At 36.0% G+C, this 24,727-nt stretch overlaps 2 protein-coding genes across 2 annotated transcripts; one reads left to right on the top strand and one right to left on the bottom strand.

Annotated features, from left to right (window-relative positions):
• The first annotated feature begins 890 nt into the window (after nt 1-890).
• Nucleotides 891-11,434, top strand: LOC132185152 (pentatricopeptide repeat-containing protein At4g33170). Its single transcript, XM_059598965.1, has 7 exons — nt 891-1,151; nt 1,966-2,848; nt 3,771-4,221; nt 4,371-4,441; nt 5,524-5,648; nt 6,163-6,460; nt 8,334-11,434. The coding sequence occupies exons 2-7, from the start codon at nt 2,060-2,062 to the stop codon at nt 11,346-11,348; spliced, it is 4,749 nt and encodes a 1,582-aa protein (XP_059454948.1). The 5' UTR covers nt 891-1,151; nt 1,966-2,059; the 3' UTR covers nt 11,349-11,434.
• Nucleotides 11,435-12,966: 1,532 nt separating this feature from the next.
• LOC132183846 (uncharacterized) lies at nt 12,967-20,886 on the bottom strand. Its single transcript, XM_059597301.1, has 10 exons — nt 20,342-20,886; nt 19,773-19,865; nt 18,929-19,030; nt 17,438-17,700; nt 17,121-17,252; nt 16,721-16,843; nt 15,871-15,999; nt 14,776-14,993; nt 14,205-14,358; nt 12,967-13,654 (listed from the first exon to the last, which is right to left on the bottom strand). The coding sequence occupies exons 1-10, from the start codon at nt 20,550-20,552 to the stop codon at nt 13,436-13,438; spliced, it is 1,644 nt and encodes a 547-aa protein (XP_059453284.1). The 5' UTR covers nt 20,553-20,886; the 3' UTR covers nt 12,967-13,435.
• Between the last annotated feature and the right edge of the window lie 3,841 nt (nt 20,887-24,727).

Below are 24,727 nucleotides of genomic sequence, written 5' to 3' on the forward strand. Positions count from 1 at the left end.
ATTATAATTCTCCCTAAAAAAAAGAAAAAAAGAAAAAAAGAATGTTTTCTTGATGTTTTTCTAATTTTACGTAGATATTATTTTAAAAAAAAATTAAAAAAAAACTTCTCCTATTAGTCACTCGTATTATATTTTTTAGAAAACAATATTCACATACGATCATGAAAACAACAGAAGAACATCAAGAAGAACCGTAACATTTCTTAAAAAATAAATACGAAGGAGTAATGCTAAAAGTCCTTTTTGTGTTTCCTCTAAAAATGATGTGACTTTTAAAATTACTATTGGGTTTGTGATAGATCACTATTAAATTTTGATCAAATTATGATTTGAAAAGTCTCCTTATTTTTTGAGAAACACAAGAGAACTACAAGAGAGCCTTTTAGAATGACAAGAATTGTAACTAATTCCTACAAACCAACTTAATAAAAGGACGTGTGTTTCAAAAACATGCGAGAATTACATGTTTTCTTAATACAACGTGTTTCTCACATACTTTTGTCAATAGCATTAATAAAAAAAAAATAAAAAGCGTTTTTCTCACATGCTTTTAGAACACATGTCACTTTATTAGACTAATTTTTAACTAATTTTTTTGCCTTTAAGAATTACTCAAATACAAGAGTATTATCAATTTTTTTTTTTTTTTAAAAAAAAAAAGCGTTATTTTAACTAAACTAATAAATAATAAAAGAAAAAAGTAGTGCACGTCTCTCTCATACAGTCATACCTTCCAAATACTACCTACGTTATGTGTGACCAATTTATTTGATTTAATAAAATCCATCTGCGCAATCAGAGGGTCAATATCCTATACTATATAAACAAATATATATAGATCGATAACTTAAAAAATAAATAAATATAATCAAGAGAGAGAGAGAGAGAGAGAGAGGTCAAATCGAGTGGGAAGGGTAGGGTGTCTTCTTTTTATATTTTTGTGGTGGTGATGGTATTAGCTAAAGAGGGTTTCGAACAAAAGACGCATACACAGAGAGAGAGAGAGAGAGAGAAGGGGGCCTGTGAAAGCCGATATTAAACTGGAACAGAGTCTCTGTAGCTCGAAACCCTAAAAAAAGTCGTCTCTTCTTCTTTGACTTCTCATCTCATCCAATCTTACCCGATGGATCCCTTCGATTTGATACGCAAAGGTATATGATTTTTATGGGTGTTATTAGATCTTTGCACTACCTTTGCCTCCTCCTTTAAATCTGCAACCTCTCAGTTGCTTCTTTTTGTTTTGTGGGAAATCCTTCAAGGTTTTCTTTTCCCTTAATTTTCTGTTAGTTGATTTGATTCAGACCTAGTAAGTCAATTTGTTTGGATAATGGGAGGTCAATAGTTTTCCTTGCAGTCGCTTTTCTGGGTTTCATTTATTTTCTTTATTTATTTATTTATTTTTTTAATTTACGACGCTTGATTTTATTAGATTTTGTTGTAAGTTTTTTGTTTTAAGTTATCTCTGTTGTTTGTTTTGAAATTTTGTAAAATTTTATCAACTCAAGAATTATAGGGTTTTAATAATTTCCATGTGCAATTTTGTCCCATTAATGAGATTTGGTGCAGTGCTTTCTGAAGTACTTCAATTACTTAGAAGTTGTTCAGTGAAATTAGTTAGCTTTGGTTTAATTTTTATGGATCATTTTATGCTTGTTTCATTTTTGGTGGTGGATACATACAGTGTATGCTCTTTTATCTGTACCTTTCAGATGGGTTTTCGGTCTAATTATTCTGTTTCTTAACAATTGAATTTATCTCAAAGCTGGGAAGTTAATTTTCTGAAAATGGTCAGATTTGATACTGGGTTCTATTGAAATTTAGCAGTATGTGTTTTTTGAGGTATGGTAGTTGAGTTCATTTGTAGCAAGCTCTGGACTTTCTTCATTTGTAGCAAGTTCGTTTGTAATAAATTTTTTTTCTTCAATATGATATATTTAGTAATACGCCAGTGGGACTTTTTTGCAGGGTTTGGCTGAAGTTTACTGAAAATTGAGTTATTTCCCTCATTCAGAGTCTTTCTATGCATGTATATTGTTTTTTGTTTCCATTTGAGTGAATAATGAGCTTATCCAAGAAAGTAACCCAAACCAAGGATGCAACGCTCAGCAACCTAAACAAGGTAACGACTTTGAATCCAAATGCAGCAGAGTTTGTTCCATTTTCCCTCAGATCGCCATCATCTGGAAGCACCAGCACTGCAGATGCGGCAGCAAGGCTTGTCACTTCTGGGACTTCGGGAAAAGCAGTGCTAGATAGAACAGAGTCATCTGTCTCAAATAATTCTGATGAAGAGGCTCACCAATTCTGGTGTCGCCAGCTCCCTGACGATATTACTCCTGACTTTAATATCATGGGAGAAGACGAGTCTCAAGCTATTGGGAACCTCTCTTTGGTGGGTTTGTCCTTACATGATGATAGTGACGCGTCAAGGTTTCCTGCTGTTACGGGCAGTGGATACTCTTTAAATGAGCAGCAAGAATTATCTTCACACAACATTAATGGTAATAGCTTTGCTGGAAAGTTGAGATTTTCTGCTTCATCTTATGGGGAAGATTTGTCTTCAGCTAGTCTTTTGCATATGTCAGCTAAACCATGGGACAATCAAATTGTCAACAGTAATCAGCTTGTTAGCCATTCTAGGGAGGGTACTCCATATGATGGAAACTCTAGACATGGATTTATGAACAATATGTTGGGTGAGCGTGCTATAGTGGAGGATAACGATATAAACCCTCTTGAGTTCTTGTCTTCTCAGTTCCCTGGTTTTGCTGCTGAAAGCCTTGCGGAAGTTTACTTCGCCAATGGGTGTGACTTAAATATGACTATAGAGATGCTCACTCAGTTAGAGGTATGCTCAATTATTTACAAACAAATAACCTGCTGCAAAATTGAGGCAGCTTCTGTCTCTTGTTTTGTGAGGGTATAGTGAATCTCCTTTACTGAATATATGACCTTTATAGATTGTTCAAAGTTGTGGCCTCAAGAATGAATTCGATCAACACATTTCTGAAAATTGCTAACTGAATATTAGGACAAATTTAATATTTTTCTTTAATTATGGTGATTTTTTATGGGGCGAAAGGTGAGATCGTTGGTTCGAGGTTGACTGTAACTATCCATAAAGAAAATTTGTTTTCATGGATAACGACTATGTTCTACTTCAACCTGCTTAACCATCAAAGGTTACTTTTTTAAAAAAAATATTTTAGTTTAAGTTTTATCTTCGCACCTCTTCCCCTCCTCTCCCTGATATCAGTTTATTGCAATAAATATTTTCAAAATAAGGTATTATTCATCATATAGATTTTTCTCTAATGCACTGAATAATTCCAAAGGGTAAGATGCTAACCATGGAGAGCAATGCCTCTGATGCCTCTTTTGGCAGGGAAGAGCTGGCTCCCTATAGAGTTCAGAGGTGATTCAACGCAACCATAGTCTTGTGTGTAGGCTCCAGTTCCTTGGTCAATGGCCTGGTACAGGGGGGAGTTGGTGATTCTCTGTGGGTCATCCTCTTTTACTGTATAGTGCTATTTTCCATTTTTATCTTTTCTTAGTTTGACTATTTTTTATGCTTCATGATTTCAATGGGGCAGTGGTGTATGGTTTTGAAGAGTCAACTTGTTTTTCATGTATCCTGAATTAGCATGATGTCTCTAGTTTTCATATTGATTCTGTCGAATTTATTGTTTGTTTTATCACTTCCAATACCACCAATGTAATCTCTTTTTTTTGGGGGGGGAATCATGGTGGATTTTTGTTTGTAATTGTAGCTTCAAGTTGATGGTGATTTCAGTCAGAATATGAACCCAAAGACTTTGTCGGCTCCCAATCTTAGTGCAATGGACTTCCCTGCACTTACTGTTCCGGATAGTCCAAATGGTCCTGCAAAATATGCTGGAGATGATCTCCAACAAAGTGGCAATCCTTTTCGAGCTTCTGACAAGGACAACATGCTTTTGTTCAAATCCGGATCTTCTATCCCATCTAGGGGTGCTATAGATTTTGCTTCAGCTGTCAGGAAATTGGCATCTCAGGATTCTGGTATATGGAAGTACGACAGAAATGGTTCTGCTGATGCCACTATTGGCTCAAGTAGAAGTTCTCATGGTTTGGCTAGTGCTTACAATAGTGGACATGGAAGAGGCGTCTATGGTGACAGGTTGCAAACTCGTGTTTCTGCTCGAACAGCTCCTGTTTGGCTTGAAACTGGAGATGCTGTCGGTAATATACTTTGTTCAACTTATCTTATAAAAAAATAAATAAATAAAAATAAAAATTTGTTCAACAAAATTACTTGCTTTATATGACTTCAATTGTGGGAAGAATGCCTTCTGGGTCAATAATGGCTTTTACATTTGTTGAGATGACAGCTAATATTTATTCTGAGCTGCGAGAGGAAGCTCGTGACCATGCACGCCTGCGTAATGCGTACTTTGAGCAGGTTTGCCTTGAATTTTTTTCAAACTATCTGTTACTGTAGAAAAACAATCTCTTTTTTCCCCCTTATCTGACATTTTTTAATAGAAAAATCTCTCTTTGCTATCTAAGAATAAATCTTGGCAGCCATGGAGTTATGAGGTATGATTTCGAATTTCTACCAACTTAAGTAGATTGATTTGTGAAAACGAACCTGACCTGTGTGCAGCTCCCTCCCTTTCTGTAGTATTCGAGTGTCATTTCACTTTCATTATTTTGGCTGTGTCAATTGACACAAAAAGCTGTAGCGCTGATTCCTAGGTGAAGATAAAGAATTAAAAATAGGGGAAACCACAGTTTGCCCACCTGTAGTATGGAATAAGTTTGATTTGCCAACTTATGGTTAAGAAAGTGGCACTTTATCCATGTGAGATGTGAGCCATTAGTAATTCTATATATTCTCTCGTTAAATATCATGGTGGAAGTAACAGGCACCAACTTTACAGGTGGGTAAACTGCTACTTTTCTAAACCATAGGTGGGTAAAGTGCCATGTTTATGAACCATAGGTTGGTGTGTTCTTTTTCTAAACCATAGGTCATATGATGTCATTTTTTCACGAAGCACGCGATTGACTCATGCATAGTTTTAATGGCATAATTTTCCAGACGCTAACTGAGTGAACCTCTGTTGGGTAAATTGTTCACTTTTTAAGCCACAGATTTGGTACAACAAACTTGCTTTATCGCACAAATCAGCAGAATGCTAATTTACCCTTAAAAGTAATATATTAACTGTCAAGAAAACGACTATGGTGGTACATTGCAGGCATGCCACCTACAAGATTGATCAACTATAAACATATGAGCATGTATTTGACCAAGTGGTCGTGGTAGACTTGTTCTTAATATGGTTGCAGAGTGCCACAGCAGTGGGCATCTCCTATTGAGCCGTTGGGTAGAAAAGTTAAATCAAGTTTGCAGGCAGAATTCTGGCCGAGTTATTCTATGTAATCCTTAATGATTAATTTTGTGCTTAGTGTGCCATTGTTACCATATTTATCTGCTGCACCAATGTCCTTAGTTGATGGTGTATTATTTAAAATCAGGCACGGCAAGCCTACCTCATAGGCAATAAAGCTCTGGCAAAGGATCTGAGTGCTAAAGGGCAGGTGCACAATATGCATATGAAGGCAGCCCATGGAAAAGCTCAAGAATCTATTTATCGTCAGAGGTTTGTAGTCCCTGCTGCTTGTGCTTAGTCTCAGCTATGACTGATGTGCATGAGTTAAATGATTGATTGGACTATGTTTACCATCGTTTCTTTAATACGCTTCTCCATCTTTGAAGGGGTTGATTAGATGCTTGGCCGCTGCCTGATTGACATCTTAAATATTATTTCCCCTCATGAATGATTAACTTGCAAATCTAATGGTTAGAATTTTTATTTTTTCCAACTCTGTCTCTGCTCTCCCATGTTGGGGTTGCTTCTCTTTAAGCGTAGCAACTGCTGCCCATCTGTCCCTGTTGGGCATTCATGTTACTGCCTGCTGGTTCCAGAAAAGAAGATTGAAGTTGATTTACTGTTACTTCATGCATGAGTATAATGACACTAGTCCTATCTTGTTATTCTGAGGCTGAGTTTGGTAACGGACTGCCAATTGTGACATCTTCAAACATTCACTGCAAGAACCTTCACTGTCTGGTATGTCTGCTACTTACTACTGTGTTTTAAACCATTTTTCTAGGAACCCAGTTCCTCCAGAGATGCAAGGCAATGGAAGAGGACAGGAGCGGATGATAGACTTGCATGGGCTGCATGTTAGTGAAGCCATTCATGTTTTGAAGCAGGAGCTAAGCGTGATGAGGAGCACTGCCAGAGCAGCAGAGCAGCGCCTTCAGGTTTATATATGCGTCGGAACAGGCCATCACACCAGAGGTTCCCGCACTCCGGCCAGACTTCCTATTGCCGTACAACGGTATTTGCTTGAAGAAGAGGCCCTTGACTACACGGAGCCACAGCCAGGGCTGCTTCGAGTTGTGATATATTGATCGGAGGAGATGACAGTGAGGTATAGGACTTTTTTGACGCAGCAAAAACCCATCAAGTCATAGTCATCATAGACATTCTTGTATCTGTATATGGGAGGAAATGGAGAAAAAGAGTAGTACAAGTTTCAAAAAGACCAAAAAAAAAGAAAAAAAAGAAAAGACGAGAAGTGTAAAATGAAGAAAAAGATGGAGATGTTGGTGGGAAAGAGTAAAAAGTGAAAAATGAAACCAAAGTGTTAAGATTTAGGTTTAACCTGTCGACAGCGGCATGACATGTTGGTAGGCATCAGGGATTTTACGTCAGCCGATCTGTTGCGACATTTTTCGTTGTTGTACCTTAAAATTGTATTTCTTTGTTAAATTCCTTTTTTTCCTTAATTCCCAGTTATAACTGATAGAATTCAATTGAATCAGTCCTCAAATTCACTTGCCATTTTTATTTTTCTTTCTTTTCTATTCAATGTGGGTGTGGGAAATTTTCAATTGCCAATTGTTTTGACATCTTAAAGGCTCCACATTTCAACATACACGAGTCTTGGGGAATTGGATAAATCTGGAACATTCTGCAAGGAATCGTTTGTACGAGCAATTATTATACCAAAACGATAGGGAATATGGATTGATATCGACAATCTATGGGTAAAGGCCAACCCTTACTTTTCAATTTTTTGTTTTATATGATTTTCTAGATTTTGATGATGTGGCGCTGTCCTGATCGTTCCTTTCAAGAAAAGTAGTAGAGTGCTGAACAAAAAAATAAAAAAAATAAAAAAATAAATAAACTGACGTGACAAAGATTTTTAAATTTTAAAAATATAATTTTCTTTCTTTTATCTACTACTCACTCTATCTATCACGTTTAAAAAAAAAATTGGGTTCATTTGTTTGGCTCCCTAGCATTTCTCTTTTTCCAATCATACTTGAAAGGCTAGAATTTTGGAGGATCTGAATGGATTGGGATCCCCGGCTATTGCTGGGGAATTGTCCATTAATTTTTTAAAAAATTTTGGCCATTGAATTTCATCTAATGGTCTAAAAGCTACCACGTGTTTCACTAATTAAAAATTAATAAAATAATATTTAAATTTAAAAAATATATATAAAACAAAATTTAAAAATAATAATAATGAAAATAAAAATATATGAGTTGCCAGTCACCCCACCTGAGACATCCCCCAAGGGCAACCCTGCTCTCTTGGTACACTACAGCCGTCCCAAGAGACTATTCTGGCCCTCCAAAACTTCTTACAGAGCTTACCATCATGGACAAAGGGGAGTCCATACATGTATAGGAGTCATCGTTGACGGTTTCCTAGGCAATATTTGTAAAATTTTCACAATTTTACAAATAAATATGTGAGTAAATAATGTGAGCCGTTGAAATTCCTTTACTATCAAAAGGTCATAATGAGAAAGAGAATAATAAAGAGTTAAATTCTTTTTTCCCGCCATGAATTTTTAATTTCAATTCTAATGTTTAAAAATTGGTAATATATTTTTATAACTTCAATTTAGACATTTCGTTAAATTGTACGAAAATTTATAAAATTACATAATTACCCTCAATTTTTTTTTTTTTTAAATTTCTGTCTAATTAGAAAAAAATTAATAACAGAAAGTCTGAATTGAAAATTTTTAAAACATTAAGAGAGTACATTATCAATTTTTAAATATAAGGGTTCCGATTAAAAAACTCTTAAAACTTAAAGTAAAGTGAATTTAACCCAATAATAAAATTCATTAAATTAAATTAAATTTAAAAAACTAGATATTTTTATTTTGTTTTTAGGTGCTATTGTGGCCTTGGATCAACAACTAGGGGGATTTTGAAGTGCGGAGGGAATTGTAAAGCAGACCATGAAACCAGGAAATGCGGCTGCAAGCCAACATCAGAGCAATTTCCGTTTCCCCCTCAGCGAAAACCCCATACCCACGCACTCTCCTCCGCTTCCGCTTTCCTCATTTTTCATCATCCTCACCATCTTCGCCTTCTTCTTCTTCTCAATGGTTCTCCATCCTCCGTGCCGCCATTTCCGAGACCGACTTGCTGCTCGGCAAGTCTGCGCATGCGTGTATGGTAACCTCCGGCCAAAACCCAGAACGTTTTTTGACCAACAATCTTATTACCATGTATTCCAAGTGTGGGTCACTCGCATATGCACGTCGGCTGTTCGATAACACCCCTGATAGAGACCTCGTTACCTGGAACTCCATTCTAGCCGCCTATGCACAATCCGCAGACTTTGATGATTTTGAGAATTTTCAAGAGGTCTTTCGCCTATTTCGCCTGCTTCGTGGGTCTGTTGTTTTAACCAGTCGACACACTTTGGCGCCAGTTTTAAGGCTGTGTTTGCTCACTGGATGTGTATGGGGTTTGGAGGCTGTTCATGGATACGCCGTTAAGATTGGATTGGAATGGGATGTGTTTGTATCTGGGACTCTTGCGAAAATATACTCCAAATTTGGGCGGATTAGGGATGCCCGTGTTTTGTTTGATGGCATGCCAGAGAGGGATGTTGTTTTGTGGAATGTAATGCTTAAGGCTTATGTGGAAATGGATCTTTATAAAGAAGCACTTTGTCTCTTCTCTGCTTTTCATGAGAGTGGGTTGCGTCCTGATTATATCAGTGTCCGTTCTCTTCTTAATGGGATTAACAATGTTGGTTCTGGTGAAGGCAACAGGCTTGCTGAGCAGGTTAAAGCCTATGCGACAAAATTGTTTTTGAATCATGATAACAAAGAGATATTTATGTGGAACAAGACATTGTCTGAGTATGTCCAAGCTGGTGAAAATTGGCGATCTGTGGAGTGTTTTATAAATATGATTAGATCAAAAGTGGAATATGATAGTGTGACATTTGTTGTCATTCTCACTGCAATTGCAGGAACCAATGATCTGGAGATAGGGCAACAGGTTCACGCTGTTGCTGTGAAGTTGGGTTTAGATTCAGCTATTTCTGTTGCAAATAGTCTTATAAACATGTACTCTAAGGCAGGTTCTCTTCATTTTTCAAGAAAAGTGTTCAATTACATGAAAGAAATGGATTTAATTTCATGGAACTCGATGATTTCAAGTTGTGCGCAGAGTAGTTTAGAAGAGGAATCAGTGAAACTATATACAGATTTATTACGTGAGGGCCTAAGACCTGATCAATTTACAATAGCAAGTGTGTTAAGGGCTTGCTCCTCACTTAAAGAGAGCTTATATCTCTGTAAGCAAGTTCATGTTCATGCAATAAAAACTGGAATCGTTGCTGACAGTTTTGTTTCAACAGCCCTTATTGATGTATATTCTAAGAGTGGAAATATGAAAGAGGCTGAGTTTCTTTTTGAAAGGAAAGGCAAATTTGATTTGGCATCGTGGAATGCAATGATGTTTGGCTACATAATGAGCAATGCCAGTCAGAAAGCATTGAACCTCTTGAGTCTGATGCATGAAAGTGGAGAGAGGGCAGATCAGATTACTTTGGCAGCTGCAGCTAAAGCCTCTGGTTGCCTGGTGGGTTTAGAACAAGGGAAGCAAATTCATGCTTATGTAATAAAATCCCGGATTGACCTAGATTTATGTGTCAGCAGCGGTATTCTAGACATGTATATAAAATGTGGAGACATGAAATCAGCGCACAGAGTTTTCACCCAAATCCCTGCACCTGACGACGTTGCATGGACGACTATGATCTCGGGATGTGTCGAAAATGGAGATGAGGACTGTGCTCTTTCTATATATCATCAGATGAGACTCTCAGGAGTGCAGCCTGATGAATATACGTTCGCTACCCTTGTCAAAGCTAGCTCTTGTTTGACAGCATTGGAACAAGGGAGACAAATTCATGCAAATGTGATCAAGTTGGATTATGGGTCGGATCCTTTTGTTGGGACTTCACTTATCGACATGTATGCCAAATGTGGGAACATAGCAGATGCATATCTTTTATTCCAAAGGACGAACACGAGGAACATTGCATTGTGGAATGCCCTGTTGGTTGGTTTAGCTCAGCATGGAAATGCCAAGGAAGCCCTCAACCTTTTCAAAGCTATGGAATCTAATGGTATTGAGCCTGATAAAGTTTCCTTTATAGGGGTACTTTCTGCTTGTAGCCATTCTGGTCTAATTTCTGAAGTTTACAAGTATTTTGATTCAATGACCAAAAAGTACAGCGTTAAGCCTGAGATTGAGCATTACTCCTGTCTAGTTGATGCCCTGGGCCGTGCAGGGCGTGTTCAAGAGGCAGAAAAGCTGATAGTATCAATGCCCTTTGAAGCTTCTGCTTCAATGTATAGAGCCCTGCTTGGTGCTTGTAGGGTTCAAGGGGACACAGAAACCGGAAAACGGGTCACAGCACAGCTCTTGGCACTGGAGCCATCTGATTCAGCAGCTTATGTTCTATTATCTAATATCTGTGCTGCTGCCAACCAATGGGATGATGTAACTGATGCTAGAAAAATGATGGAGAGAAAAAAAGTAAAGAAGGATCCAGGGTTCAGTTGGATAGATGTGAAGAACAACGTGCACTTGTTTGTGGTGGATGATAAATCCCATCCACAAACTGATTTGATATATGATAAGGTGGAGGATTTGATAAACAGGATCAGAGAAGAAGGGTATGTCCCTGATACGGACTTTGTGCTGCTTGATGTTGAAGAAGAGGAAAAAGAGCATGCTCTTTATCACCATAGTGAGAAGCTAGCCATAGCTTTTGGGCTGATAAGCACTCCTCCATCTTCAACAATTCGGGTGATTAAGAACCTTAGAGTTTGTGGGGATTGCCATACTGCAATCAAATATATATCAAAGGTTTCTCAAAGAGAAATTGTGTTGAGAGATGCAAATCGATTCCATCTTTTCAGGGATGGAATCTGCTCTTGTGGTGATTATTGGTGATGTAAAATTGATCTTATTGTTTTATTTTTTTCCCAGTGCTGTCAACTTCTGTAACAACCATAGAACCTATAGCACCTTGAATTGTTCCTTTTATGAGTTAAATGCAAAGTAGGTATTTGCTGTCAGAATTCTTTGATAATTAGAATACTGCTGTCTTTTGTTAATTTATAAAATTCACACTTCGTCCAAATCATTTTCTGAACTGCCCTTTAAAATATCTTCTTAGTAAATTATAATAATTCTCTCTAAATATATATTTTTCCAGATTGTGATTACTATTACCTATTGAATTATTGGCATCCAAAATGGTGTGGCATTTCTTTGTTTGACAAGCTTTACTCTCTAACTAATCATTCTCATAATTTCTCAAAATGACTTCTTCTACCCACTTTAGTCAATAAATATAAATTTAATGCAAATCTTAGCAAAATTTTGGATCCTTATCTTCCAAATTTAAAATGACCTTAGCTATAGGAAATAAAAGTTGGGGTATTACAGAAAGCATCATTTTGTAAGAATTGAAAACATTATTGCCGGCGTGACATTTCTTATTCCTTTGATGCTCCTACCTACTCATGAGCTGGAGCCACTAACCTTAATAGGGTTGAGGTCAAACTATAACTTAACTGGCTTGAGGGATGACCTACGAATCCCCGATCTTAGTGGGCCCGTCTAACCCCTCATGTTATTAGTTCCTTAGCATATAGAAGTTTAGTATAGTCATGTCCAAATAGGATTGCTTTGATTAGTCTCCCCTCTCCTACCCTTTTTGAAAAATAAAAAATAAAATGTCACATTAGAGGAATAAAGGCGGTCAAGGGGAGAGAGAGAGAGAGGTGGAACAAGAATGCTCGGAAAATATGAAAGGTCTTCGGATGTTTTCATGTTAAAGTGTTTTGGTATTCCAATCTAATGTGACAAATTATTATTAAAAGGTAGAAAGAATTTGATTTATGTCAGGTCCCTATAAAAGTTATTCTTAAGACATATTTGGCAATAACATGCCATGTAATGTTATGGTACTTCCTGATTGAAGCCATCCAAGTATCATAATGAAACTAAAAGGGTCAATGCATTAATGCACCCAACTTAGGCTGTGATATGCAAAATCTTTAATAATTGCTACTCAATAGTAATGCAAGAAGCAAAGATTTTATTTAGGTTCTATAAAGTATTTAAGTTGATCTTTTTTTGGAGTCGATAGTAAATTTGTAATTCAATAAGTTATATTAGGTAGGGAAAAAAATGGGTGTTGACCTAGGATTTATATAGTCTAGGATTAAATTAATCGGGAGTCTATTTTTTTTTTACGCGTCCACACTAGGAGAGGGAAAGGGGGAGAATGATTTGAACTAGCAGTCTCTACTTCATGAGGTGTAGTCTCCAACCGATTGAACTATCACTTGAGTCGGGAGTCTATTTAAGCATACTTTATGCTTTAATTGAGGCAAACTTTGAAAGAATAAAATTACCAGAAATTGATTATTTTCTCTTTCTTCTCTCCCTCTCTCTTCTTTTAGCTTCTTTCTCCTCTCTGTCCTATTTCGCAGTGTGATTTTTGAGATCATTGTTTGTCTTGCATCAAATACATTCCAACAATAGATCCAGCACCCGTACAAGACTAAAACACCATCTGGTGCAAGATAACATTATAAAGAATAGCTTGTCAAACAGTTGAAGCTAAAAAATTTAAATTTTTTTTTTTTTTTTTAAAAAAAAAAAACCTCAACCATCTGATATGTCTTCAATGTACAAGGGATCCAAAATTCGAACCTTACCTATCAAGGCACTGCAATTGGACACGTGTATACTACCAATTTGTAGGTTTTGAAACTCAAATATGCTCTGAATATTTCACTCATTTACTATATACTATGCTTACTAAATGCTAGTAATACAATCTGAAGTGTTCCACCACATGGTAGAAAAGCTTCACCATTCTTCTTGAGATCTTAAAGAAGCAAGTGAAGGTTGAATGCATCTGTCTTCAAGCTGAGGATCTGTATCTAATAGTTCAGCTTGGCAATTGAGCTTGCCACTAACTCGAAACTAGTATATGGAAGGGATCCACCACTGATAACATGACATCATGCCCTGATCAACAGCTCGTAGACGTTACTGTTGTTGTCACCGCTGACACGCTTCAACATTTCGAAACTTTTGCGACTCCCTAAAAAATCAATCCGTTTAAAAACCACAAAACCACATTTCGCTGTTTCTCTACTACAGTACACCAATCGAAGCCGGTCCGCATGTCTTGAATCAGTGTGAATTGCAGCCTCTATTTCGTGAACTGACATGTATTCCTGCAAAAAAAGCAAAATATACATTAAGGTCCCTGGTAACTAGAATCACCTCAACTGTCCGATTAGCGCAATAGCCAATAGGTTGTGTTAACCACATAAACTTAAATGGCGTAAAATCAACAGCCCCCCTTCAAATTTCAAAAACAGAAGTCACAAAATTACAAAATAAGATATATCTATGACCATACTTCCTCTTAGGTTGTATTTGTTCTTGGTGGACAACAGAACACACGTCAGAATGGCAATTCAGAAAAACAAATGTCAAAAGAGCAAAAGTTTTGTATTTCTTAATAGTATTTTTAAATCAACAATAGAAAATAGTCCCTTCTAATTCACACAATACAATATTTCCTTTCATTAAAATATATTTAAGGGTAAACAGGGCACCAAATGCTATATTGAATTTGACGACCACACCGACTATAAAAGATAGGGCGTTGACCAATTCTCACTAACAAAAGAAAGTTAAATTAGTCATTGATTAAATGTGAAAAAATATATGTAGGTGGGCACGTAATAATCCAGGGAAGTAAAGATCTACAAGTCTTACCTGATAAAATGAATGGATATGATCTAACACCTGCAAACACGTAAAGCCGTTATTGCTGAAAAATGTTCTTGAAGAAGGCCCCATCTCAGCAAATCGATCAACGGGAAACAATATGGTAAGAAAATGGTTTTTATATATCAATTCAGATTTCTCACTGCAAATAGACCATGTAAAAAACAAATGCAGTCAGATAACGCACTGTTTATGGATAAAAAGCAAGGCTAACCAAAAGCACAGCATAACGAGCATATATATGATTCCAAAATTCAGAAAATGGTGCAACCTGACCTGGTCAGAGTGCAAATATTTCACCTCATAGGATGAACACAAAATATTGGTTGTTGAATCACTTCATAATTTATAGCAAGATTCACAAAGACACACATTAGATACATACAAAACCACACACATTGATTGTTAAACCCCTCAAGATCCAATATTTTCAGTGACTTGGAATGCAGGGTCGAATCCATCCATCAATCTCACACCTATTGGCAGAGATTAAATCTTTATATTAGTAGCAGTGTGTGTGTGTGTGTGAGAGAGAGAGAGAGAGAGAGAGATCAGCAACCTTTCTGTAAGTGGCCGGGTTAAGTTTGCAAATGAAGCTTCCAAATCCTTGCCATCGCCTTTGGCATCTAGGAATACAGGTGAGTGATGTTCACTAGCACCATCAACGCTAAAAGAGTCTGTGTAAATAGACACGGTGGAAGTTGGTTCAGATATCGACCAGCAGATGGAATCCAATAGGCAACTTGGAGTTATTGGCCGAATTGGGGTTTGAGAAGTCTGCAATAGCAACACAATTCACAATTAAGTGACTTCAAAATAACACGTCAAAATCCATTGATGCAGTCTTGAATATTGAGCTAGATGACGACACCCCCCCTCCCCCCTCTCCCAAATTGCTTAAAACATACAAACAAAAGGAAACAGTCAAGATTGCAGATTCCTTGCATCTGTGGACTTAAGTAAAGGGTGAGCAAGTGTGACAAGACCCCTTGCATTATTCAGATGATATGACTTAGGATCTTGCACTGAAATAAAAACTAAAAAAATTAAAAATAAATAAATAAACAAAAAAGAAAATATAAGACTTGGGATCACACTTCTCCAGCAGCTTCACTGATCGCTGGCCTTGCAGGTCAAAATCACAAACTGATTATGAAATGTCAATTAGTTAAACCAAGTTTAATTATCATTAAGTCCACCACCACCCTTCAGCTTTCTTTTAATTACTTTTAAGTCAATACATCAGATAGCCAAGCTCATCAGAGAAAGTTTGGAAAATCATTATGAATTCCTATGCTCTCTCAGCATCATGCCAGTGAACATTGACATATAAATCACGGGAAGGATAGCCTCAGCTGGATAGATTCAACATCCCCCAATCTAGTGCCTGAGGTTTGTCCACTAAAAATTTCTTCCATGCAGCAGAGCTCACCTGAATAAATTGCAATTTCTAGCATGTAGATTTTATGTGTATACTTCAGCTTAATATTGATAGACAGTTAGCATTCTGAATTTAGTCAAGCAAAAGATATGGTGTCTTAACTCTTCGACAAAGTCAAGGATGGGCAGGAAGACAACAACTAAGACCTAAACCAAGATAATCACGGACTGACGTGAAGCCCAACAGTAACGTAGAATGCATTTAATCTCTTACCTGCATACGACGACCACGACGATTTCTGACCGCAATTTTAGCAGAACTCACAACCTGTTGCCTTTCATTGAGGCTCGCTTTATTTCTAAAACTCTGATCATCTTCAGGGACATTTTGCTCATTTGTTTTCTAGAAAATGTTAATAATAACAATATGAAACTTTAAGAAGATAAAAAGCATATGCAACAACACAAATATAATGAATATTAGAATAAATTCTCAAAAAAGTATCAGATTGCCATTCTTTTGCCAAAAAATAGGAATAAAATATGACCGACAATTGAGAATTTCATAAGGTTGAGATCTGAGCCATATTTATTTGATAATCTCCTGTTATCACAAATGTCTAACAGTCTAAGTATCAGAATACCCATAACAGAATTTATCTAACTACTCCAAATTTTTATTCCTCCTAGAATACGCCTCAAATGATAAATTCTCTTCTATACATCCACATTTATGATAACTCTTATTTTGTCAATACATTATGAGCACCAGTTTACAGCTCATAACATTATTTCAAGATTCCCTGCCCCCATACATGTATTGTAGTATACAAACAGCTAAAGCTAAAAAAGAGATTTCTCAAAGGCTTTCTTTCTTTGTTTTGTTTTTCCCCCTGCTGGCAAGATTTGAACCTAAAGTGTAGTCCAACCTCACCCAACACCTTTACCACCAAATTGATGTGGGGCAGAAAGAGAAAGAAATTAAATCAAACAGAAAATTTCTGCATCCACAAAATGCTTCATTCATACTAGTAAATGCAAAAGAATAGCTTAGAACAAAAAAATAAAGTGAAAAGAATAGAAATGATATTTCAAAATTTCGAAAATGAAGAATCAACATTTACCTTCCCTGAGATGCCATTTTGAGAATCTTCAAGCATCATACCAATCTGCCTAGCCAAGTCTGTGGACATGTGAACAAGCCGTTGCACATATTTCTCCTTTGCTGTTTTCAGAACCCACAGTGGCTGAGACACATCATATATCAGATGAACTCCATTGATATAAAAGTAACTACATAGAGCACTCTCAGATCTCTATCAAGGATATCAAATTTTTTCCACATTGCAGAAAATGTCACCAATGGTCCAAAGGATATGATACTTCATATTGACACAGTGAGACATCCCAACAGTCTGAGCAACAGAAACTTCCATAACACAAAAAGTATCCATTCTCGGTAGAACTAGAAAACACAGAATTTTCATCCACATAAACATAAAAATGCACGGCAGAGACACTCACTGTGACAAGGTTGCTAGAGTGGCCAAGATATGTTCGGACAGAAGTCCCTTCACAAACCACATGACTGGCACTGCAACCAACAAACCATTTTTCTACAAGTTTGGCACCTTCTCTAGCAGCAGCCTCTACAACCTACCAAAGATATCAATAATCTGAGAGTTGATCAAGGTACTTGTAGAGATGAAAGAAACAGAGTCTCCCCAGTTAACAGATAGAAATGGCAATGTAAGACTTTCATTAAAAGCTAGCCCCACAATGAGAGAAACATCTATTTTCAGAAGAAAACACACTACTTCCCACTAAACATTCAAGTTTACCTTATTACGCAGTTCAGCCGAAATGTCTGGATCAATATACATGGAGTTACCAGAAAGAGTTGACTCAGTACTTCTCTTAAGCTCCCTTCCAGAAAACCATAGATGTGGATCTTCAATCATGTCAAATCGCTTGGCTCCATTAGTACCAACAGGAAGACATGAAGTTTCGATACCAGGAAACCCAGCACGCCAATTCAATTCATCCAAGCGCATACCATTTTCTCCAAAACTCTGAACATTGTAAAGTGATTCACTCAGCCTCACTGCAGCAGGAAAACAAATTAAACATTAAGTACCAAATAAGAACATAAATCAAATTCGTTTCATATGGCTTTCTTAGCCTGATTCTGGTTAAAAAATCCTTAAGAAACAAGATCCAGACCTTGGCATTCCGAAAGGAGAACCATTCCTAAATAAGTTAAATGAAAACTAAGCCTAACTGGTCACAAGAAGTTTGTTGATAATTATTGGGGAATTTAATGGAGATCAGCTGAAAAATTCTCAATCAAGGTAAGCAGATATCATCACTAAAGCGCCCAAACTGCAACTTCAGATTATCCACTCTTTACTGACTGAATGCTTCGGTAGACCACTATACTGGATTTTTTTTTTTTTTTTTTTTTGGAAAAAACATTTTTTTGACATTAAGCAAAGTGAAAGTAGAACACTAAATGCCAATAATGGCTTGACATCTGATCCATCTGATAGGCAGGAGACCTCCACCAACCAAATAAACAAAATTTCTAGTGAAGCCAGCAATCATACATCCAACATGTTTCAGTTGCCATTCCATGAAAGTAAGTCTTATTCCTAGTTCATTAGGGTAACTATGTTTATAGCAATGGAAAACAAAACAGCAGAGTAGCAGTGATTTAATTACGTTAATAACGCAAGAGGCAAACGGAGCACCTACATGTCTATTATGCAAGTATTCATATCTTTATTTCATATATGGTTGGACGTTTATATGTAAGTACTTCTATTATGCATTAAATGTCTTGATTTCTTTTCTGGACGTCCCAAAATACATATTCACTTTCTAAAAGTGAAATTTTTACCGTTAAAAAATTGTAAGGTAAACAATATTGTTCTTGAAAATTGTGTCACCTCTAATATAAGGTAAAGGATGTTTTAGAAAGATTACTATATTTTTATCTTTTTGTTAATAATTGTGCCATTTCAAACCAAGACGTACAAAGTGAGACAGGAGTGTATTTTGGAGTGTATTTTATTCCCAGCGGGGTGCATGCAAGTATGTGGACAATACAAAATCCTTAAGAGAAGTGCAAATGGAAGATTATCAATCGGCTCAAAAGATTGTAACCCAGATCATTCTCTAACCTTTCCAACACATACAGTTTAAATCTAAATAACTAATATTTAGACAGCACTTCCAATATAGACAGGGATCAATAGGAGGAAAAATTGACAGTTCTCAACAAAAAGAAATAGAAACTAGTCACTATAAAACAAAAAGTAGCTCATTCTTACCATTCCTCCTAACACTATCCACAAACCACCCAAGCGTGACTATGAAGAGACTATTTTTTGATCCATGCTTCAAAGCATGCTCAAATTTACGTCCACCAAAACTGTAAAAAAGTGTTAAGAAGTTTACAAAAGCATGCATCATTGAAGAATATCACATGTATAAGAGAGATATGCTAGGATCAGGAAATGATATGCAGTCTTCCCAGATGCACACTTGATATACATCAGGTGAGTACCAATAAGAAGATTTTCTGTGCAAAATTCTATGAAATCAACGATGTTCAAACTGAAATTTTTGGGAAAACTTCACAAAATCCCCCAGTGTTCAAAAAATTTCAATTTAAGGTATTGAACTTCCAATTTTTGCAACTCCTTTTCCATTAGGATTTTCCGTTAAATCCTGTCAAAATTCCAAAAATACCCCTGTTTTTTTATTATAAAAATTAAAAAAAAAAAAATTGCAAATATTTAGGCGTTGATCAAGATTTAACAAAATTTGCAAAAATATCTACCCTTGAATCTTTGCCATTTTTTCAATTTTTTTATTAAAAAAAAAAAAAAAAAAAAATGGCTGTTTTGAGAATTTTGACAAGATTTAACAGAAAATCTTGACGGGGGAGACATCACAAAAAATTGAAGTTTTTGAACATTGGTGGGTAATGTCAAAATATGTGAAATTCAAGGGAGTTTTGTAAAGTTTCCCCAAAATTTTATGTTTCCTTTCAACTTTCCCGTTAATCCAGTTACATTAGATTGTGAAATTTCTATATCCAATCTTCTTGGGTCAACCACAATTAAATAGTACTATCAAAACAATTAACAAAAAAAACATTAATAAAGGATATTTGGACCACCAAATGGGTACACTGAGGATGCAAATTAGGGCTGTACTGGCCACCTAATCTCTCTGTTGCTTCCATTACTTGTTTCCTTGCTTCTGTCACAACAAGAGCACAGGCATTAGCTACCTAGACAATAAGAATACTGCTTCCTTAATAAGACAAATAATTAAAAAAAGAAAATTGACTAAGCAAGATTCATAAGAAAATAGACTAAACAATAAGATTCATAACAAATAATTAAAAATACTCTTAAAATTAATCACTTCTAACAATTGAATTAATAGATTATAGATGTACAGTAGTTATCATACCAATCTTTCCTAATTGAAAAAAAAAAAAAAAAAAAAAAAAAAAAAAAAAAAAACAACAAAAATGTACAGTTTTTAGGAATGGAAACACAGAATCCGCATCCCAGAAAGAAAAGGAAAAAAAACAAAAAAGAATTACGAGTTAGAAGTCATATGAAAACAGAAAGAAAGAACAAATAAGTATAAGAACGGAATATAAATTGTAAAAGAGAAAAAGAAAGAAAAATTCACGAACTAGAAAGTAAAATTGAAGAACTTCATACCTTTGGACAGACCGGTGACACAAATAACGAGGCCGGCAAAGGGACCACTTGATCGGACGGCCACGGGCTCAGACCCAGCAGAGGACGAGGCAGGAGACATTGGGTCAAACGGTTGTAGACCTCTGAAAGAAGACAATGGAGACGAGAGGCCAAGGAACAGCCTGGAACACCCTTTACTATTTACCACCTCAACTCTACCATTACCACCCATTACCACCACAACAACTTATTCACAGTTTGCCAACCATAACTTCAACAAAGCTTGAATCAAACCAAAACCCAGTAAATTTGGTCAAAAAAGAAACAAAATCGAAATGCTTTCGAGGAATGGAAGAATCAGAATCTGCTGAAGACAAAGAGTGAATTTTGAGTGTGTTTATACACGAAAAGGCTCGAGAAAAAAAGAAAAAATAAAAAAAGCGAATTTTTTTTGAATGAAGTGCTGGAGATTGCTTCAAGTGGGTGTTTGTTTGTTTCGCTTTTACTTTTAGAGTTGGGTCCAAAGGAAGAGAAAAGGGAAGAAGGGGAATGTTCCCGCAAGCAATTCAAAAGAGACTCAGAGTTGCAGAGAGAGGCAGGCACGGGCTCAAAAGCTCTTTTTTTTCAAAAAAAAAATTCTTTTATTTCCAAAAAGGGCGTATTTGTTTCGGGAATTACTAGACTACCATAGATCCACCGTCGCTCATGATTGACTCACAAGTCACAAGGTCGTTATGTATTTTAATAGGGTTATTTTTTTTATTTTTTTTTTTTGGTACTTGTGGTTTAATAATTTTACTTTTTGTCTCTTAAGATTAGTTTTATCACAAGAAGTACTTCAGTTATACATAAAGACAGAGATGATCGTTTTGCATTTTAATAGGGTTAGATACTTTTTCTTTTTCTTTTTTTTTTTGACTTAAGCGGTTTAATAATTTTATTTTTTGTTAGGATTTCATCTCTAGCATAGAGCGCCATCGGAGAAAATGTTCTCCTCCTCCGGCCCTCCTCCCCTCTCCCTCTTTTGCCTCCCCCCTCCCCTCCTATCTCATCGCCCTCTTTCTCTTAGCGAGCTAATCTTTTTACCTAATGCTCCTAGCTCTTGGGGCGATTTTTCCTTTCCCTTCTTCTCCGCCTCTTCCCCTTCCTTTGATCCCCTTTTTTTGCTCTAAGCTTTTGGATCGGCCGCTCTTTGCCCGATCTATTGTCCTTGCCGAACCCACATCGTCGCTCGCCCCTCCACCTGTCCTCTTCGGCTCCGTCCGGGTTCTTTGCGTTTCAACCATTTTCCCCCGGCAACCTTCCTTCCCAACGTAGTTTCTGTTTTGGGTTTTTTATTTCTTTGTTTTATTTTCTTGTATTATCTCATTTTCTTGTTTTTTGCTAGAATTTGTGCTTGTTTCTTTCTGTTTTTGCTTTTGTTGTTTATGCTTGTTTAGGTACTCTTCGTGAGTGATGCTCATGGGGTTTCACTCAAACTTTCCTCTCCATTTAAGTGCTCTGCCGATCTCCTCCACGCCTGCTCCGCCGCCCACCGTCCTCTACTGGGCCTTTTTCTCGTGCCCCCCACCGCGACTTTCGTTTTCGGTTTCCGGTGAACGCCTGATCGGCTTTTTTTTTGGGCTGTTGTTATCCTCTTAGTGTGCTTTTTTTTTGTTGATTATTTCCCTGGCTTTTCTTTTTTGGTTCTTTCCGTCTTGTTTTGTTTTCCTATATCGATTTTGTTTTTGCTCGTAATAATGCTCAATTCTCTCTCTATCTATCCACTTGATGCCCTTCGGGGTAGTTGATTTGGTCCAGACCTTTGGGTTGTAGATGTGAACGTTATCTTGGCTTTTGAGTCGAGGAGGATGAGTTTTGGCTTGGGGTTCTTTGCCCTCAATGCTGATAAATAATAGCTATATATGTATTAGTTTGAATCTGTTTGGCGTTTTAATTTGAAAATTAGTTATAGGTTAGCAAATTTTGTTTTAGTCTGGAATGTAATACGTCATCTTTGACACTTGTAACCTCATAGTTTCGCCCTTCGGCTATGGTTGCTTCAGAGCTTTGCTCTATGTTGTTTGAACTTTATGCTAAATATTAATAAATGAGATTGAACTGTTTTAAAAAAAAATTATTTTTTGTCTCTTAGGGTTTAGTTTTTATTACAGGATACTTCAGATATATATAAAGACGGAAATGATACTTCTGTCTAAAATTTGACAGAAAACCACGTCAGCACTGTTAAAAAAATTGGCACGGGTCCATATACCTAATTAAAATAATAATAATAATAATAATTTCTTTAAATTAAAAACATAAAAAAAATAATAATAATAATATATTTTTTTTAAAATTAAAAAAAAAAAAAAATTGGAATGGCATCCCCATTGGCCATGGGGTCGCCCCGTAGAAAAGTATATATATATATATTCACCCCCAAACGTTTTAAAAGTTGTGCCCTACAATTAAATATTACTCATTTAGTTTTGTACTTATAAAATATCCGTAATTATAACTTCATACTAGAAAATATATTACAATATCAATTATATGTGAATTAAAAATAATAAAAAGTCATGTCAGCTAGAATAAAAAAATGTCCCTTACAGAAACAGAATCTCATGGGAAGCCGGAACGGGGGACGTGGGATCATTGAGTCTATCCTCGACTTTTTAAAGATTTTTAGGTTAGTGCAGTTGCACATGAACAATTTTTATTATCATGAATATTTACCAAGTGTTTTATAGTAGTATTTGGAATTATTTTTAGACTGAGGGGCTCCACAGATTTTTAGTATTTGGAATTATTTTAAATCAATAGTTTACTCATCTAAATAAACTTCAGTTTGGCATTATTTTAATTATCATGCATTTATTTATACATTTAGTCAATTGTTCTAATAAACCTTCCACTTCTTTGTGCAAATGAGAGTATTATGTTATGATCTGTACTCCATTAAAATGATAATAATAATAATAATAATAATAATAATAATAATTTTTATTGAAAATTGAAGGATGTGAGAAAATGACCATTTCAAGTGTTAAACATGAAGCCTATTTTATTTTACCATCTCTATTATGTCTATCGCTACATCTGTCAAGGTTCTCAGTTCGCAATCTTTTGAAGATATATCTACTTTTCTACACTCGACCTAGCATGACACACGCATCACCATCATCTACCTCCCATCCTACTGTCTATTGATGTTTTCTATTATGTGGGTTTTGTTTTTGTTTTATTTTCTCATGCATTTTTCTGTTTCTTCGTGTTTCGTTTTTGAGCTTGTTTATCTTCTCTCTAGATTTGATTTCAATATATATATATATATATATGGGGTGAAGGTTTAGTCGTTTTTTAAGGTTTTGTTTATATGAATCCTTAAGAGTAACGGTATTGGATTTTCGGTTTGTCTTTTGTTTTCTTTTGGTTCTTTTATGAGAGTAAACCATTGACCAATGCGAAGGAGTTTTTAGGCATATATAAGAGTTGTCATTATTGTAGAGGCAGTAAAGGAAATTGCGTATGAAAATGCATTGTGATAAAGATGAAAAAGCCTGAAAATCGATGACCGGACAATGACTAGAGACGTAATTCGTCGAAATTTATTATAGATCTAAAACTGATAAGGACAATGATATTTAAAGATTGTTTTGTAATAGCCTAAAATACTATTGTGTGTGTCATAAATAATGTTTGAAATGTGGAGATTTCAAATTATATATTTGGCGTTGTAATGATGAAACATTTTACCTTATTTAATTGTTATACCGATAAAAATATATCGTCTTAAAAAAATAAAAATAAATAAATAAAAAAATCAATTTTCATAATGAAATAATAATTTCACATTCCAAATGTAACCTTAAATGACGAACCTAACCTTAACACAGGTAGGGGGCATCACACATGGACAAGCATAAAAAGAGTAGACAAAACCTAAAGATGGAGCGGTAGTGTTATGGGAGGAATTAGGGATCCCTACTCGAGCAGAAGGCTCTATAGGTAGGCTTCTGTTTGAACAAGGTCCTCCTATTTAAGGCCTCTCTTTCACATTAAAAATAAATAATAAAATAAGAAGAAGAAGAATATCCCAATTATTTTGGGGATTCCTGTCGTATGGAAGCTATCGATGGTCCAGCCACTTGGAGGGGGTAGTCAATGAAGCTGTCAACCTCCCTCAAATTAAAGTGGGTAAGCAAAGACGGAGAAGAGAGTCGAGAAGCTTTCAACCTCCAACAAAGGAAAAAAAGAAAACAACACTTCGAAAGTGTAATTCAATTTTGGATGAGGTCATGAGTACCTAATAACATGTGCCTAGGTTCCTACCTATTATTTTTGGACATCACTTTCCATTACAGATGAACAATAAATATATATAATGAGAGAGAGAGAGAGAGAGAGAGTGAAAGAATGGGTAAA

Source organism: Corylus avellana, chromosome ca6 (assembly GCF_901000735.1).
Source record: "Corylus avellana chromosome ca6, CavTom2PMs-1.0".
NCBI classification, from domain to species: domain Eukaryota; kingdom Viridiplantae; phylum Streptophyta; class Magnoliopsida; order Fagales; family Betulaceae; genus Corylus; species Corylus avellana.